Source organism: Seriola dumerili, unplaced genomic scaffold (assembly GCF_002260705.1).
Source record: "Seriola dumerili isolate Sdu_G_001 unplaced genomic scaffold, Sdu_1.0 BDQW01000147.1, whole genome shotgun sequence".
Lineage (NCBI taxonomy): Eukaryota > Metazoa > Chordata > Actinopteri > Carangiformes > Carangidae > Seriola > Seriola dumerili.
Genome location: NW_019174402.1, coordinates 3,277,939 through 3,296,166, shown reverse-complemented (window position 1 = coordinate 3,296,166; position 18,228 = coordinate 3,277,939). Strand labels below are relative to the sequence as shown.

Here is an 18,228-nt window from a genome sequence, read left to right as displayed (position 1 = left end):
TACTATAGAAGTATTTTAGTCTACAAATATTAATCACCGCGAAAAGACACTTAGTTTCCACCGCTGCGCTGGCTATGATGCACCTCTCTTCTTCAACATGTGTTCCTCGTTCTCCTTACCTATATTTTTTCTAAGCTGATCTCCGATTGGCTAAGAGTGTAGCTCTTCCCGAAACAAATTATTTTTGGCCAAATCCCAATGCCCCACCCCTCACAGACTCACAGACTTGGAGGCGCGTTCCCGGTGAGTTGGTGAGGGCTTAGGGCTGTCCCACTGTCAAACCATGGAGGGCATGAGGGCTCTCTAGCAGACAATTTGAGCTCTTTATGCAGACTTTTCGTAAGTCCGCATTTCTGCAGACTTTGCCTGAGGGTATTACCCAAAGTTCATAGCGTTGTGACATTCGACACGGGGTTACCATGGTTATCAGGGGACGCCCGGAAGCGTTAAAAATGGCAAACAACGGCCATAAAACGCAAGTAAAATAGGATAGAAGAAGAACGGTTAACAAATATGTATGAAAAGAATGAACCCTAATGTTAGCATTACAAGAAAAAAGACAGTATAATGACACCCGGATATTCATAAAACATAAAACACTGTTATTTAGGTGTATTTTGCAGGTCTCTACATAAGCCCTCTCTTTATCTCATTATCTTATCATTTCCCTATAATGTTAAACAGTATAAATAACCATGCATGGCACTGTGTTTCAGTCTTAGTGTTATCATCAAAGCCACGTTACAGCAAAGGTATTCAAGCTAGGTAGGGGGCGAAAAACATTTGAAATTTACACATCTACAGGTCCACAGCCCTCAGTGTCTTTTTAAAATCCTATATTTTTTTCCTTTTTGTCAAAACTGGTAACCCTCCAACAAATTTTGCTTGCCTGTAATTTTAGTGCTTTTGCATTGTAAGGACATCAATAGCCCCATAAGACCTTGGGCTATTTTTTAAAAACTGAATCAGAGAAATAGCATTCCAGTTGGGAAAGAGATGTTAGGTTAAATGGGAAATGACAATGACAACTAACTGAAATAAAATAAAAAATAAAAAGCTCCCAGCCAAGCCAACCTTTTTTCTCTACACTGTAAAAGTAGACAAAATTCAGCACTCTCTATTAAAGCTCCATAGTTACACCAGACATGTAAACCTGTGGGGAACATCTGCTCCATGTTCTAACAGCACCACAATTCATGTATGAAAATGTATATTTACTCTCTACCAGGAAATGTATGTGAAGCAGTTTGAAAAATCCCTTCACTCAGCTGAAGATGAACCCACCGTGAACTCTAGATAAACAGACATAGAAAGAACAAATGCTAAGCCGAAATCAAACAAGAGCACGGGAGAGAGGGTGAGCGGGTGCAGGGTAAATGGAATACAGTTTGAATATTTATTAAAGTTGACTTTCCGTGAACTGAATGTATAAGTAAAGCGGCAAATACAAGTATGCTGATCTTTTTACAGCTGCCCAAGCTGAATCATAAACTGTATAATTAAGCATCTGACAGTTGTTCCTGTGGCTCTCATTTTACATTGAGGTTAATGACGTCCAAGTGATTTGATGCTTCTGTTACTTGTGCATGTTTGTAAGTGTGTAGCTACAATTCAGGAAGTTCATGTTAAAATGAAAGATGCAGAATTGCCTAATTAAGCTTCACAAGGCTGCAATGCCCTCTCAAAGATAATGACTAGCTCCTCACACACATACACTGAGAGAGTCAAAACACAGCTCCTCACTACACCAGAGGAGGAAGCAATTATTGTAACTATGGACAATGGGCTATTACCATTGATCTTAGCATTGCTCTTTTATCAGAAAAAAAAGTAACAAGGTATTTTCAGCGGCAATCAGCTGTGCGATGATAAAAGACACATCAGATACACATCAGAGGGAGCCAAAACGAGATAATTGAAGTGATTTCAGTGCATCTCAGATTCTGATCCTCTCGCAGTGAAGACAGAAAAGGAGCGATGACCCAGTGAGAGAGCCAACTCATCCACAGTCGTCAGAAAATGATATACCGCACATTATAGGAGAGTAATTACACTGAGATCAAAGAACATTTTAGCAGTAATCTGCTTGACTGCATGATCAATTGTCTGTGTGATGAAATATTGATCCTCATGCTCTAGTAAGATCCAGAATTTGTGGGCTTCTCAGATGTTCTGGTCATGCTAGCAGCGTGGCTGTAGAGATGATGTCAGTGCCGGTTCACCAGTTTGGTCCAGACTGAAATATCTCAACTATTTTTAGATGGATTGCAATTGCTATAATCTTTATACATTCATGGCCCTTAGATGATGAATCATTTGGTAATAAACATTAACATGCAAGCATTCTCATTCCTATCATGCTAGCATGCTAAAATGAGCATTTAGAGCTCCACCGAATGTGGCTGCAGTTTTATTTGCTTGCATGCAATCTACATGCTTTCTGTGAGGCTGCCATGTTCATTTTTCTACAGTGCATGTGTACATGCATATTTTCATGCATTACATGTGTGCATGTAACAGGTGTATTAACATATAAGATGGCACAATGTGTAGGCAACAAAAAGAGCACCGGGGCAGGTTTCTATCTTGGTGCCTGCTTACTGCCCGGTGAGTGTCTGCCTACCCTCCCTGTTGAATAATGTAACAAGTGGTGAGTGGTGTGGGTGGTAGAGAGGGATGGCCTCTCCTCAAAATAGACTCCAGTGCAAAAGCTGAAGACTTCAGAGACAAGATACAGTAGCACAGTTCTGACAGCGATGGCACTCTGCAGTAATTTACAAAATCACAACCACTGCAGTGTGAGCAGAATCCTATAGGTGCTCCAAAGAGATCTCCAGAGATCGTTCTGGTTGAGTAAAAGTCAAACAAGAAAGATTAAAATTGCAAAGAATAATACCACGTCAGCACATTACAGTGGAGTGAAGTGCAAGGAGAGATTTTCATTAGAGAGATACTGCATGGATGTAGCAGCTGGGAGAAGAAAGACGCATCAAGGAAAAGGGTGCGTATGTGTATGTGGAGGATATCCTGCTTCATCCCTGGAGTGAACAGAGCAGGTGAGCCACAGAATTGGCGTTCAAACAGCAGCCAGCACTGATAATGCCTCTCTGGCCAGTGAGACAGGAGTGGTCACTCCCCTGTACACTCTGTGTGTGTGTGTGTGTGTGTGTGTGTGTGTGTGTGTGTGTGTGTGTGTGTGTGCAACCTGAGCACAGAGCGTCCTCATTTTTCCCAACTCCAACTTTCTCTGGACCGGCGACGGTCAGCACTTTGCGGAGATGGAGAGCGAATAAATGGCGCAAAGAGGGGTCCCACTGAAAGATGATGAGCACATGAAGACTTTAATGGTGGCATGTGTTGATAAGAAATCCGTGGGCACGTTTTGAGAGTCATCAGATTTCTGTGCATGTACTCAGCAGTAAGTCTTTCCACTGTGTGAGGCAGCAGCGGCTGCATTGGTACTATTTTTAGCAACAATGTTGCGGTAGAGGAATCAATCAAACTGGGGCTAAAACAGTGTTTTCATGACAATCGGCTTTGGTGCTGCAGTCTTCTGAGATCCCTATCTGCGCTTACCAGGTCATGGGATAGGACGTTAGCCTACATTTATATCTTTTTTTCCTTAATCTCAGTTGATGCCTAATGATCCATTTTCCTCTCATGCTCTCCAGGAACCGGTGGACTGCAAACTTTTGCACCATGGGACACGCTACAGTTTATGGCAACAGTGGCTGCAATGCTTTTGGGACCTCCTGTACTTTAGTGTCTCTTCACAGTCTTATAATTTTTAAAGAACACTGCAGTTTGGGATGTGAATGAGAATTATTTGATGATAAAGAACAAAAGAGCCTGAGAATCGGGAGGCGCGTGTTGGTTTTTTTTCTTTCTTCTTTCTCTTCTATCAAGTGCAAGCACATTTTTCGCTGGCTCTTATGGGAATTAAGCACTCGTCCCGCTGCATGCTCCTCAGGAGAAAAATGGCGGAGTCTGAGAGCAGTGAGGTAAGTGTGACAGACACCTTTGATTTTCCCTAATTAAAATGACAGCTAAGGGTTTTTTGGGTTTTTTGGGTTTTTTTTTTTTTTTGGAGTCCTCCTAAATGCACCCTGCAGCAAGTGTCCTACCTTTAACAGAAGTTGCATCCCGGACAAAATGCAGTATGCTGACTGTCCGGATAGTGAGACAGCAATCTGAGTAATGAGTCTCGGTAAGGATGTTTAGCCCCTTCGACAAAACAGGCATTTTGTGCCGAGCAGGCGCAAGAGAAGTGAGTGTTCCCAACATCGAGTGCACTTAGAAATTTTTATGCAGTCTTGCTGTTCTTTTTTTCTCTTCCCGTGTATCTCCCAAGGTTAGGATGCTGTGGAGGAGGAGTAGCCTACGGTTTCACTTTTATTCTACTAGACAGAGCAGTGACAGGATGGAACAAAAAAAGTATCTGCTTTCCCTCCCATCCGTTCTCGGGGTAGAGATCCCTCTGTAAAGGTCTCATAACATCTACATGTATTTGCGGTCAAAGCACGTGAAAAAGAAGCAGTTTGAATGAGGAGTGTCCTGTGAGAAATATGTGTTGGAACGGGAGGGAGTGCTGCTGCCTGACGCTGCGCTGAGATCGGAATTCCTTGCGCTGTCCAAGGTACTGCAGCACCTTGCAGAGGGAGCGGAGAGCGCAGGGACTTGATGTGGAGAGCAATTCTGCAGAAAGTAGGGTGAGCAAAAGACGTGCTGTGTCTTTGGCTTCCCAAATGGACACGATGGGAGGTCTAAATTGGGGATCCCCGGGAGGAGGGAGGTGCTAGTTTAAGTCCAGCTTTCACAGCCACTCCATCCCAAAATCTTGTACTGCAATTTCCCCAAATGCACAGCGAGGAATCCATCCACCCTGGCTCCTTTCTTTTTTTGGTGGTGGTGGTGGTGGTGTGGGGGGTGCTGGGTGGGGGGGTGTACATTCAGCACAGCACAACATGATCCCTATGTTTTATTGAGTCCTGTGCCACATCTGTATTCACAATGTGGCTGGATACTGGAGGAGAGATTGCTGATTTATTTGAAAGTACTGCTTAGAGGATTCAAACACCCTGTGAAGTTGTAGACAGCCTCGTGTTGCTTCCTTATACATTATTCATCAGAAAACGTTTCCTCAAAGCAAGTTTATTCATGGCAGAAGCCCTCCACCTCAAACTCTCAGTGTTTTATCAATAGGCTCATACATCTGAGGGCAGATGGAACCTGATACATGATAATAAGAGGACACTGGTTGGATGTTAGATGGATGAAGCTTTCTCTTCTGCTGCTGTTGTCTGCTGTTTGGGGTTGTCAGAACCATCTAAGAGGTGTAATGGCAGAGGACCAAAATGAAAAATTAAGATGCCAATTTCCTTTGATTACTAAAGAAAACACCTTCCCCACAGAAGGCCATAATATGTATTGTATGTGATTTTTTTTTGTTGCAGTAAAATACTAAACATCCTTCAGCGCTGACATAGAGTTTACCCACAATCCAACCCCTGACATTACCACTGACTTCAGAATTAACAATACACAAACAGGAGGGGTCAACGTCAACAGTCAGACAGTTACAAAGTGAGTGTGTCCCCTCACGCTGACAAGTACCGAGTCAATGTCCTTCTCAAATAACACGTCTCACTTCAGCGTGGAGATGAGGATCCAGTCTGAAATAGAACCTCAGACGTGTTGATCTGTGTTGAGGGTCAGCAGCAAGGACGTGCGCCACCCTCTCCGTCCTGTGTCAGGGCATCTCAGTTACACTCACTGCAGCTGCTCCCCAGGTCGACTTTAATCCATCCATTAATGACACCCTGTAGTGACTTTGTTTTCTCTGCGCTGCAACTTCTGATTCTGTATTAAACTTGGCATCCTTAATCATCTCCTCGGTGGCCCTGTCTTGTAATTATTGACTCTGAGTGTTGGCTTCTTGCCAGCTGTTTGTCAAATGCTGTTTTATTTATTTATTTATTTATTGCTTTTGCTGTTGTAAGTTGTTTTTTTTGTTTTTTTAGAGATGCCAAGATTTAATCTGATCTGCGGTCTTTACACCCGGGTTAGAGATGAGTTGCTCAATGGAAACATTTTATTAAAAGCATCAATTAAAGCACAAATTCAGGCAGTGACATTAAAGTTACCTCGATGACCCCAGTGATTAACATGTTGTGTGAATATCTATAACAGAAATAGTGGGTTAATACTGTAGGCTGCAGTGTGCTGAGCCTCCGCAGATCATCACCATGGCTTAACGGATTAGGAGAAGTTCAACAGTTGGTCTTTGCTTCTAAATTAAAAGTCAAACCTTCATTAAGTGTGTCATCTTTTATATAACCATCACAACACTCTGAACTTTACCGAGCACTTTTCCCAGCAGTTGGTTGCTAAAGAGTGAATGTTACTCTGCATTCATGTGACTTTTTCAAAAAGTTTTCATGTTCAGATGCTTTATCACTGATGTTATTCATCCCAGTCAACTTCAAATAGAATTTTTGTACAATTTAAGGTTTACATTTTGTATGATTTTATTCACTATTGATTTATTCAATCATGAATTCATTTATTCAGTCTAGCAGGCTCTGCGCTTACAGTGGTGCTTTAAAGTAAATGCTAATGTCAGCATGCTAACATGCTCACAGTGAGAAGTGTTTAACAGCTGCAACATTTACCATGTTCACTTTTTACTTCAGCTACTTGCCACTAAACACAAAGTGCATCTGAGGCTGATGTCTTTAGCTATGCAGGTATTTGCTCATGATCCAAAGACAAATTTAAATCTTGACCTGATGATTGCGCTGGATGAAAAGTCAGGGGATCACCAACATGACCACAGATCATCAAGAATATGAATGTCTGCATCAGATTTCATTGTAATCTATCATCTAATAGCTGTTGAGATATTCCAGTCTGAACCAACAGACAGACATCGCCATAGAGCTACACACAGCATGGCTTCTACTCTGACACAGGTCAGCTGCAGCCTGGATGCACCATGTTGCGACCAGGTATTTTCACGCATCATTTTCTTGGTCACCATGTCCCGGTCTGTGCTGCAGCAAAAAGGAAGAGGAAAATAAATACTCAGTGACGGTTGTTTTGAAGAGATAGATAGAGGTGAGAGGAGAAGAAGGGGGAACAGAAGAGCAATCGACTTGCACAAGGAAAAATCAATTCCACTGACAGAAATCTGGCTTTAAGTCCAGCAGATCTATGTGCCACAGTGCTGTTGCTGCAAATCACAGCAGTACGACTTCATCCATTAATGAAGCCCCCCTCACTCACTCTGCTGTATGTCAGTCCTATTAGATTAAACTGAAGAATAAATGACAAATGTTGTCATTTAACTGAAACCGAAACAATTAACTGAAACTTCCTGAAATCAGAGTGGGTTTCACTTGCTACCGCAGGTTATTGTTGTAATTGCAGCACTTCAGCCGCAGCCTAATGAATGAAGCTGCTCTTAGACAAGTTGGAATTCCTCATTTACAGGTGACGATATGTGCGACACATAAAACACAGCTCTGAAAAGTACACAAGCAAAATGTAATCATGCAAGAAATGCTTTAAATTCTAGCAGCAGCATGTTACATAATGCGCTGCAAGATCAGGCTGATAGATGCGAGATGAAGAGGCGATAACAACAGTAGAAAGATGTGAAGAAAAGATGTGTTTTTGCCACACTTTCAGGAACTAAAATGTTTTATCTTCTAGATAGGATATCAATATATATACTGTTGTAATACTGCAATATCCCTGTTAACTGTCCAGCAACACATATTTCTGTCCACCTTTATGTATTTTTAGAAGCGTGAAAGTTGGAATGAGAATAAACACCAGAACGGCTTCCTGGCTCTCAACACTGAGATGCTGTTTCTCCATCCTTCTCTCTCTCTCTCTCTCTTTCTCTCCCTCTCTCCATCTCTCTCTCTTTCTCTCTCTCTCTCTCTTTCAAACTCACAAACCAACACACACACTCCATGACTAGACCTTCCCAGCATGCTTTAGAGGTGATAATCAGGGCATTATGGATGTACCTTCTGTGCAGAGCAGAGCACTCTTGCTTTCTGCCTTCTGCTGACAGACTCTATGTCAGTGATCAGTGATCCTCCAGACTCAGTTGGACTCTCTGGTCTGGCCGAGCAGCGAGCTGACAGATGAGCTGAGAGGCATGAGAGCAGATAAAAATATTAAGGGGAATGGATAATGAGTCTGAGCCAATTACTGTCCTTGAATGCAAACCACACCCTCTGAGGTGTTGCTGTCACATCCTTGTTTTGCTTCTTACTCCAAAAGGAGTTAGACTGACTGAAGTCCAGGGTCTCCAGCCTTAATAAAGACTTTTTTTCTCCTTTATCTCTCCCTCTCCAGCTGCCACAGCCGCAGCCACAGCCGCAGCCAATCCGCATAATTCCATCCCAGTCGGCACAGCCCACCTCGTTGCCCAAGCCTGTGCCTTCCATCCAGCATGCCACGCGGCCTCCTCTCCCGCCGCACACGCCCCACGCCGCCAGCCTCCCAAGCTGTCCGGGGCGGGGCAAGATGTCCAAGTTCCTTAATCCAGAGGAGATGACCTCACGGGACTACTATTTTGACTCCTATGCTCATTTTGGTATCCATGAGGTACGCCTGTACGTCCTATCACTGTGAGAATTCTCCTTATTCCTGTATCTGTTATCGCCAGTGACAGACAGACGTGAATCATGCATGCTAACTGTTTTTCATGGGCTCTCGCACCACCTGTAGACAATACTTGACCATGTGGAATATGCATCTTCCCTGACACACTCAAGTAATGGTCAACACAGCTCCATATAAAACTATGAGTTTTTGCAACAGCATAGAGTCAAAATTAAAACTCTTGTATGCCACAGATGTTCACTGAAGCAGTGTCATAGTGCCAACTACTTATTTCTCACATTGTGAATCAGTCAACGGCAGTGAATGCACCTGTTCTCATGCGTTGCATTTATAAAACTCTGTTCGGGGACGCAATAGATTAACATTGAACCAGATGTAGTTGACATTTACATGGCCTCTGCGCTTCCCCCATAAATGGCTCAGATAATACAGTTAGACCTCTGACTTCCTGTTTGATCACTGGTTTGGCTTCTCAGTGAACCTCTCGCAGAGTCACAGTGACTGCAGATCACAGCTATGAACTCTGTGGATGAGATGTCATCATGATAACCAATAGGAGTGATGGCTAAATAATGATTATGTCTATGTCTATTATGTCTAAAATTGTAATAGCTCAAAAAGAAAGAAAAAGAAAGAAAAAGAAAGAAAAATGAATGTAACTCACATGCAGATACAAATGCAGATTTTAGATGTTGTAAAAGCAACACTAATATTTACCTTCTTTTTATGCTGATGTTGGTGTCCACGTCTTTTTTTTCTCCTTTGTTTCTCCTCCTCCTTTAGACATAATTGTTTTACTCTGATGGTGATTTAACGATGTGTGACTTTTAGCTCACCCTCTTGATATGTACTGCCCCAGCAACCTCTAACAACCAAGAGCTTTATGTCATAAATGGTTAGGGCCGTGGTTGGGGTTTCGGTCAGCCAATCCCATCAAAGGACAGGAGATATGAACCCCCGTCTGGGAGAAGTTTCTGCCTGGGAGGCTCAGCTCAGGGCAGATGCCATGCTTAAGCTCTACACGGAGTGTGGGCATGGCGGAGAGTGGCTGGAGACTGGCGCTTGTTCAAAACTCCTGAAAGTTTTTCAACAGTGAGACATTATTTAACACCTTTCTTTATGTATCTCGCATTCCCACCATTCAGGAGCTGATATTTTCGTCTCTATGTGGTCGCCTCCTCCCTCAGGGTTCAGCAGCAGTCTAAAGAGAGGAGAGAGAAGGTGTTCGAGGCGGCATAAAAAAGAAACACGTTTTCTCGTGTGACCTGCGAAATGAATTTTTTATATTTTGGGAATGTAGGTCAGGTGTATTTTTGTCATTTCTGAACATTTTTCACACTCACATTCATGCACAGAGAGAGGCAGAGACAGAAAAAAAAACAGGTGCAGACAGGCTGATCCTGCAGGCTCATGGGGCTTATTCAGAAACACCAACCATGGATTTGAATGTAGAACCATATATCTGAGATGAGATTAGGCGAAGCCTGTGTGTTATTTGTCACTGCTCCACTGCAGATATCACAGCAAATCCAGACTCCCGATGTCCAGCCAACCTTTTTTTTTTTTTTTCTAAACAAAACAAATTGTCACTCTCCTCAGGGTTTAGCCGTGCCAGCGTCTTCATGATATTATTTGTCATATGCTAAAACCAGGAGATGCTGAAGGACGAAGTGAGGACGCTCACCTACAGGAACTCCATGTACCACAACAAGCACGTCTTCAAGGACAAAATAGTGCTGGATGTTGGGAGCGGGACTGGGATCCTGTCCATGTTCGCGGCCAAGGCGGGGGCAAAGCACGTGTATGGGGTAAGACGTGTTTCTTTACAGCGGAGTGTTATCATGCTGAAGCATCAAGGTCTGATCACTGCAGAGAGACCAGCCTGACAAGCTGCTCACACATGTAGGATGCGTGAGTGGCCGGTTTCTTTGTGTATCTGTACACGCATTTGAACCAATCTGCCTCAGATGCCCTCTACGTCTTCAAGGACTCTCTCGTCTGACAGGCAGGTGATAAAACTGTGTGGCCTCTCAGGCAGGTTGACAGGCCCGAGCCGTGGCGATTTGAGAGCTCTCACTGTTATCGTGTAGAAGTAATTGCTAGTCTGAGGATACATGCCGGATACACACCAGTAGCTTGGGATAACCACGTGGAACTTATTTTAGTTTTTTTTGCTTCAGACAGCCCATATTTGCTTCAGGGGAGGAATGATTTACTCGGAATTGCCAAGAGAGTTGTCCTGAGCTACTGCTTGACATTATGTGTTTATGTGTGTGTGACTTCGCCTCGTGTCTTGTGTTTGTTTGTCTTCCCTCCTCTGCTGCTTCACTCACTTTCTCCCTCCCTGCCTCCTTCCCTCTCTCTCCCTCTCTCTCTCTCTCTCTCTCCTCCTGCTTTATGTACTTTAAAGTGAAATCTCACTTCAGTTTAGGCTTTAGCTCACATTTGTGTTGCTGCTGTCCGTCTGGCAGGGTTTTAGCAGCGTAAATGGGACTAAGATTTAAGGGATTTAGTTCACTTTCGACTTAGATCCCTTCAGTTTTAAGTCCGCGCCAAACCCCATACCTTTATCATACCTAAAGCTTATAAAGCTTGATATAAACGTTGGGCCTGAGAGGTGGAAGGACTGGGCCCCGGGCCAACAGGAACATCATTCTGTCATATGGACGTCGTTAGAGACCAAAGAAAAGTGATGACTTCAATTCCGGATCCACAGAGTAGCAATAAAAGACTCTTTGGTGCTACTAAATTCCATATGTCAGACAGCTATACATCCTGATACACTATGCCCACATTTATGAGCCCACATTTGTATCCCATCAGTAAATGATTAACATAAAAACTCATTTATATTTATAACACCTAAAAACTGATATTATTAAAGCAATCTTTTTTGTTTTTGTTTATTTTCTCCTTGATTACGTAACAGAAAATTTCCAAGTTCAACAGCGTGGAAGTAAAACATACTGCTTATTTGCACTCAAACAATCTGCAGTACATGCAACCGATTGCTGATGCTAATTTTATTTCAATCAGGAGAGAATAATAAGAGGATCAAAACAGTATGAGAAATTTGAAGGCACCCTCCTACCCCCCCCGGTAGGAAGTGGATGGCCATGGGAAGCAGTCCATAGGTTTAAGTTCCTTCCAATTAGAGGAAACTTCCCCTGGAGCCTAGACACTGCGGCTCGTGATAAGGAATGGAGCTCAAGGGTGGGGACATCTTCGTGAGAGGGAAACTTCTGACGGGATGGTTTGATCGCAGATGGTCAGGCATCCACGCCTGAGGTGGTGGAGGGGTGGAGGTGGGTCACGAAATGTTCAAGGTGCTGAAATTACAGCAACATGAGATCACACGTTTAAAGTTTGACAGTTTACAAGTGATTGGCTAAAGGCCAGCATGTCAGGTTGTGATTGGATGAAGACAAGAATGAGCTTGGTGGAGCTTAGAGACAGCGGGAAACGGTGCTTGTAACTTAGAGATGAAGGAACTTTCGCTAGGCTTCATTTGTAGGACTTACCTGTAGCAAGGAGGCGAGTACGGAGAGTAAATCATTTGTGTTTAGCGTGGTCAGTCCATATAGTTAAGTCACCAGAAAACCGTGGACAGCCTGTAGTATACAGTATGATACCTGCCTTGCTTGAAATCATAGAAAACCAATGTCAACTAGACTTGCAAGCCGGTCTATCAGGGTCAAAACACCCAAAAGGACTCAGAACCAGAGGCGCAGCACCCAGGGGCAACCAGGAGGCTAAGATCATTGTGGACCAAAGCTTAAACAGGTGGTTTAATATGTACTGGGTAGGCTCAGATGCCTGTTTGCAGTGCTTACAGACAGGATCTGATCCAGCCTTGGCTCAACAAATCATTTTGCAGCTCATTCACTGGAGTTAAAGGGTCTCGTTGTTTGGAAACTTTCACCAGGTTTTGTAACTTTGAAGACCTCCTTTGGGCAGACATTAACTCCTCTGCCTTGAAGAACGTCGCCAGCGTTTCTCAGCGAGTGTGTCCTCTCGCGCGGCTGTGTCTCTGAAGCGGGTTCTGCCCTCTTCCACTCACAGAACACACAGACAATTTTGAAGTAGGCTTCAGCTGCTTTCACTGAAAATAGCTGGCAACAGTGAAGAGAGCCAGATACTTGTGATACACCATAAATGTGTTGAGGTGAGATGAACACAGCTCCCGAGGTTTTGTTTCTCCTGCATGTAACATTAGGCAAATGAGCCCGATTGGCTCCTATAGCTTCACTCTAGTGTTGCTTTAGTGGAAAACAACTTTGGCTATAGCACATGATTTATACAAGACTGACTCTGTTCTTACTTTACTTTTTCCCAACACACTGTGTGACTCGCAGGTTAACAGCTCAGACCGAGGAGAGAAATGCCATGACACCTGGGTGAAGTTACAAACTTGTACTTGCTGTGTCTCCGGAGAGGAGGCCTAGTGGGAGCCCGCGGGGATGAGCACAGTGACAGTGACTCTTCCTGACACTAGTGAGAGGTGCAAGAGGCATCGTGTGAGGGGGTGTTGACTGTAAACACGCCTCCGGGCTTCAGTGCTCCCACTGAAGCGTGACTCTGATGGACACATGGCTAATGGCTGTCTCTCCTCACTGAGATTCAGCAAGACATCAGGAATCATCGCCAATTAGAGGGCTGGCGTTGGCAGCCCTATTATCACACACTATCAAAGCACAGCAATACACACACACACACACACACACACACACACACACACACACACGTGAGTGCGCGCTTTCCTACAGCTGGTATAACCATAGGTATTGCTGTTTGTTTACACAGTTGACACAGCCTGATTTTTAATGGGCAGCTGCATCGGTGTTGTGTCAGAAGGCTGTGGGCGCCACCAGCAGCCTCCTGACCGGTCCTCTGCTAATAGGCAGCAGAGAATAGGGCTGCTCCAGGGAGGCAGAGCTAATGTGAAGTCCTGCATTCTGTATGCATGCTGAGTGGGGAAACTGGAGACCTCAGCTAGAGAGCTCAGGTTAATTTCAGTATGCACCGCGCAACAAAAACGAGAAAGATCCCTTTATTTGTCTGGCTCACAGTCGGTGTGTTGCCCATAAAGCATGTCTAATCAGTTCCTGCCCCCCAAAATAAAAGACCCTATAGACCTCATTCTTCCATGAAAGCCGAGGCACAGCTGAGCGCTTCAATTTTCAAGCCCGCTCTCTTGACAAGGGTCCCAGCCTGGCTTTGCTTTTTTTTATGATCCAGAGCACCTAGAGTTCACTCAAAAGTCCTCTGCTTGATTACGACCAGATGGATTTCTATGGCAGCACGAATAAGTCCACACACCTCTGACAAACAGAATCCCGGGGAAAGTGGAGCAGAGCGTACACACTCAGGTGAAAATCTATACCCTCTTCCTGACTATGCCTGATAATGTAAAAGCTTGGTATTCACAAATGCCTCCTGCTGAATCATGTCCTTATTTTGTTTGAACACTGCTTACGAAAGTGTCCGGAGTTTATTCTTTTTATAACTCTGTTACTGCTGGCGCCTGAATAAATCAGTCATGAGCTGTGCATTGGTGGGCAGAGCAGGAAGTAAGAAAATGTCAGGCAAGGATTTCAGGATTCAGAGAAGGGAGGGCAGAAAAGAAAAGGTGTGAAAGAGAGAGCAGGGAGGAAAACGTGACAGAGATGCAGACATTTCAGGAGGAGAGAAATGGGAGAGAAGCAGTGGGGTAAGGATCATTTAAAAGAATTTAAAATGTCAGAAGAGTAATGAAAGTAAAGTTGAAGGTCTCATTGGAGCTAAATGGCTGGTTGCAGATGAGCAGTGACTAATCGTCATTGTAATTACATTTGAATAAAATGCTGTGGCAGCGCTTCAGCTTCAGTGATAGTGTGAATTCCGTCCCTGTATCTTAAACCATCCACTATTTTCAAATTGACTCCAGGACACTTCATGCATTTCTCAATTCACCACAGTGCAGGATGCCAGATGATAATCCCTCTTTTCTTAGCCCCTGCTGCCCTCAGGCTCACAAGTCACAAACGTACTGTAAGCGATAAAAACCTGCTTATTGCCATCAAACACGGCTCATTAGCTCACCTCCACCAGCTGGCAAACATCCAGCTGCCCGGTTTTCCATTTTGCAGTTGTTCGGTTTAAAGGAATAAAGTGTGTCGAAGGTTTTCTAACCGGGTGCAGGCCAACGGTGCTGTATTCAGGACTGGACTGGAAGTCGTGCAAAGAGAGAGACAAAGTAAAGGTGATCTTGTTTCACCTCATGGGTGGCTGCAGTGTTGGACAGACATGATGTGCCGTTAAAGATATTCCTCCCGAAATATCACAGTTCTTCGTGTACAATCAGTGAATTGGTTTTTCTCTCTTTTTTTTTTTCTTCCAGATTGAATGTTCCAGTATATCCGAGTACTCAGAGAGGATCATCAAGTCCAACCACCTCGACAGCGGTAAGAGCCGCTCCTCATCTCTCCCTTTTAATGACACTGCACTTCATCCTCAGTGAAGGGAGCAACAGTCCAGGTTACGGTAGTGACAGAGGGAAGGAAGAAGAGGAAGCAGAGAAGGCTGGCAGAGGAGATGCATGAAGAGATGAAGAGGAGGGGTGGTCACCGTTCAGGATCTGATCTGAGGGGACGGTCAAATTCAGAGTCTGTTTGCCATTCCTCACTGCACTGGGCCGGCTCATTTGTATTTCATTTGCATAAACACGCTTTCAACTTATGGAACTTCAAAGCGTATGTCGTATCATATAACACCTCTGCAAGTTCGAAAACAAATTTACAGCCAAGCTACTGACTGTGCATCTACCAAATAACAGTAACTGAGAGTAGAGTTCACAGTAGATTCAGTCCGAGTTTTGGACAGTGAATAAGCAAAAAGCAATCAGCAGACACTTGTATCACTAGGGAAACTCTTCAGTAACTTCTTGCCAAAGCAGAGCAAACAAAGCTGAAGTCAGCTAATCACAGGCAGGACAAAGATCCACTCCTCCATTGTGAAGTAGGTCCCAGCTGGGCTGATTACCATAAGAAAAGCAGGGCTGCCATGGTAGCACATACTGTACCAACGGATTTCTTTCTTTCTTTCTTTCTTTCTTTCTTTCTCACATTTTTAGGCCTGATCAGTCCTGAATTTCAGTATTATCTGGTTTGTAAAGATTCTTTTCTTCATGCCAAAATATGAGCGCTAATTATGCTTTAAAAAATACAATCTTTGTTTCAGTGATCACCATCTTCAAAGGCAAGGTGGAGGAGGTGGAGCTTCCTGTGGAGAAGGTTGACATCATTATATCTGAGTGGATGGGCTACTGCCTCTTCTATGAATCCATGCTCAACACCGTCATCTTTGCCAGGGACAAGTGGCTGGTATGATGTATGGAGTCTGTGTGAGTGCGTGGCATGATACTGTTTGTTCATGTATGCTGTAATAACATCAGGGTCTTAGCTCCCTGGGACAAAACAAACCATAAATGGATTTTTTTTGTTTTTTTTTAGCAAATAGTTTCATAACCCCCCCCAACATAAGGCTTCTTGGCTGAAGATTTCTAGCTCTAAAAAAAATTTGAACTGATAACCTCATAACAGTCTAAATTCAATTAGCAGCGGTGGCTCTTTAAAACAGAGAATTTCAACCTTTTCAGTTTATGACCCCTTGAAAAGAAGCACTGTGTCCTTGCAAAAAGTGTTTTTCATGCATATTGAATGCGAATAATTTCCCCGAAAAATGAAAAATTATCCAAGACAAAAAAACAATCAGTAAAGTTTAAAATAACTTCAACTTTTGTTGCAGAAATGTTTTTTTTACTTCTTTGCTTTGCTGTTTATAAGGAAGCCGATTACTGCCACTTCAAAATAAAGGTTTTTATCATTATTCTTAATGTTTTTTCCACAAATTTTCACTAATATTCAGATAACTGTATGTAATTAGTATGATGTCATTAAGAACTCATAGATTTAGAGATGAGAGCAAAGTTAGCTTGACCCAAGGAGCCACAGTGACCACACTTATGGGAAATATGCCAGGTTGAAAAGTACCAGAATTTCTCCTTAAACATGAATAATCCATCTCACGACCCCCCCAAACTGATCTTGTGCAGGGTGCTGACCAACAAGTTGGGAACCACTGCTTTTAAAGGGTTGCTCATTAGCTACATGATGCTACAGCTAAAAGCAGAGATGAGTTAACTTCATTACTAATTGCTAAACTCGATAGTGCAAAAATTACAGAAATAAAACAATGCAATGGTAGATTTTATTACATTAATATAATGTTATTGGGATGTTAAATTATTACTAACTACTACCTCGTGTTTCTGCTTAATAATTTGTATTATCAGTTATAATTATAGTCCTGTAGTTATAAATCATGAACAGTGAACACAGTCGGAACAATAACACCTCAATAATTTCAATTTGTTCTTGGTTGAGGAATGAAATGTCACTAGTGCTGTAATGTGGACATTTTATAATGTGTTCAGGATTAATTGCTGAGTTATTTCCTCGCCTCATTTGTCAAACAGAAACCCGGTGGATTAATGTTTCCTGACCGTGCCTCTCTGTACGTGGTGGCCATCGAGGACAGGCAGTACAAAGACTTTAAAATACATTGTAAGTTCAATGTGAGAGAGTGTGTGAGTGTGTGAGTGTGTGTGGGAGGTGAACTTGTACTGTGAGATGCCACTTACCTGTACTGTGCCGGGTGTACTCGGCGCAGCTCTTGGGTGGCTATAACCAAGATTATGTCTCTACATTATAAATGAACCATGGATGTAGAACATCATCCACACCTCCGCACTGCACTCACACAATTGTGGGCGCACTCATACAGTACACAGCCTTGCCAGCACTGCAAATGATTTTGAACTTTTCCTCAGGCATAACACTGGGGGCGATAATTGATATTATAAGTCAACAAGCCTCTCCATCTCTGTATCATCCCACTCTAAAACCCGCCAGGAGGACTGTGGGCGATGTTTTGCTGTTGGACACAAAGCATAAGAACAGCGCCAAAGTCAATGTTAAGCCAGTGCACAACCTAGATGACAAAAGGCAAACAGAACCACAGCCCATGGGCCTCCTACTCACACTCCCCCATACATGTGGGAAATTATACAACCACACCGCACCAGATAATATCCGCAGAAAGTCATATCACATTGTCTCGCTGCGTCGCAGGCTTTCCTATCACGTCTGGATACTTCAATTTAGTCTGCCATTATTCTGTATTTCAGAACTTTACACATGACTGAAGTGAGTGGTGAGACAAGTGCACATACTGACCACATACTCCTTTTTCTCCAGGCAGATGGCCAGAGACGACCTTTAGACTGAGTTAGAAGCGGCCCTCTGAGATAGTCCGGTATTCTAAGAGCATCCTGTGGTCATTAGTGCTACTCTGGGCTGCACACTGCCTGAGTTAAGTGGGCAGCAAAAAATGCAAATACAGTACATTACAAAAATCCCCGGTGGTTTGTGACCTGTTCATTATCACCAGCTCTCGACGCACTCAAGCAATTCTCTCTGTTTGGGTCACAACAGAGATGTTTGCTCACGCACTATTTTCAGGAGCTTAATGAATAATGTATGGGATGGT

At 43.4% G+C, this 18,228-nt stretch overlaps 1 protein-coding gene across 4 annotated transcripts in view; it reads left to right on the top strand.

Annotated features, from left to right (window-relative positions):
* The first annotated feature begins 3,733 nt into the window (after positions 1 to 3,733).
* The window catches only part of LOC111225191 (protein arginine N-methyltransferase 8-B), a 23,346-nt gene continuing 8,851 nt past the window's right edge, over positions 3,734 to 18,228 (top strand). Inside the window, exons 1-6 of one of the 4 annotated variants that reach the window (XM_022749915.1) lie at positions 3,734 to 4,001; positions 8,392 to 8,622; positions 10,293 to 10,448; positions 15,020 to 15,083; positions 15,859 to 16,001; positions 17,156 to 17,243. In XM_022749915.1, the coding sequence (XP_022605636.1) occupies positions 3,933 to 4,001; positions 8,392 to 8,622; positions 10,293 to 10,448; positions 15,020 to 15,083; positions 15,859 to 16,001; positions 17,156 to 17,243 (751 nt within the window). In that variant the 5' untranslated portion in view covers positions 3,734 to 3,932. Of the gene's footprint in view, positions 4,008 to 8,370; positions 8,623 to 10,292; positions 10,449 to 15,019; positions 15,084 to 15,858; positions 16,002 to 17,155; positions 17,244 to 18,228 lie in introns of all 4 variants that reach the window. The other 3 variants (XM_022749914.1, XM_022749912.1, XM_022749913.1) reach the window with 3 other exon arrangements.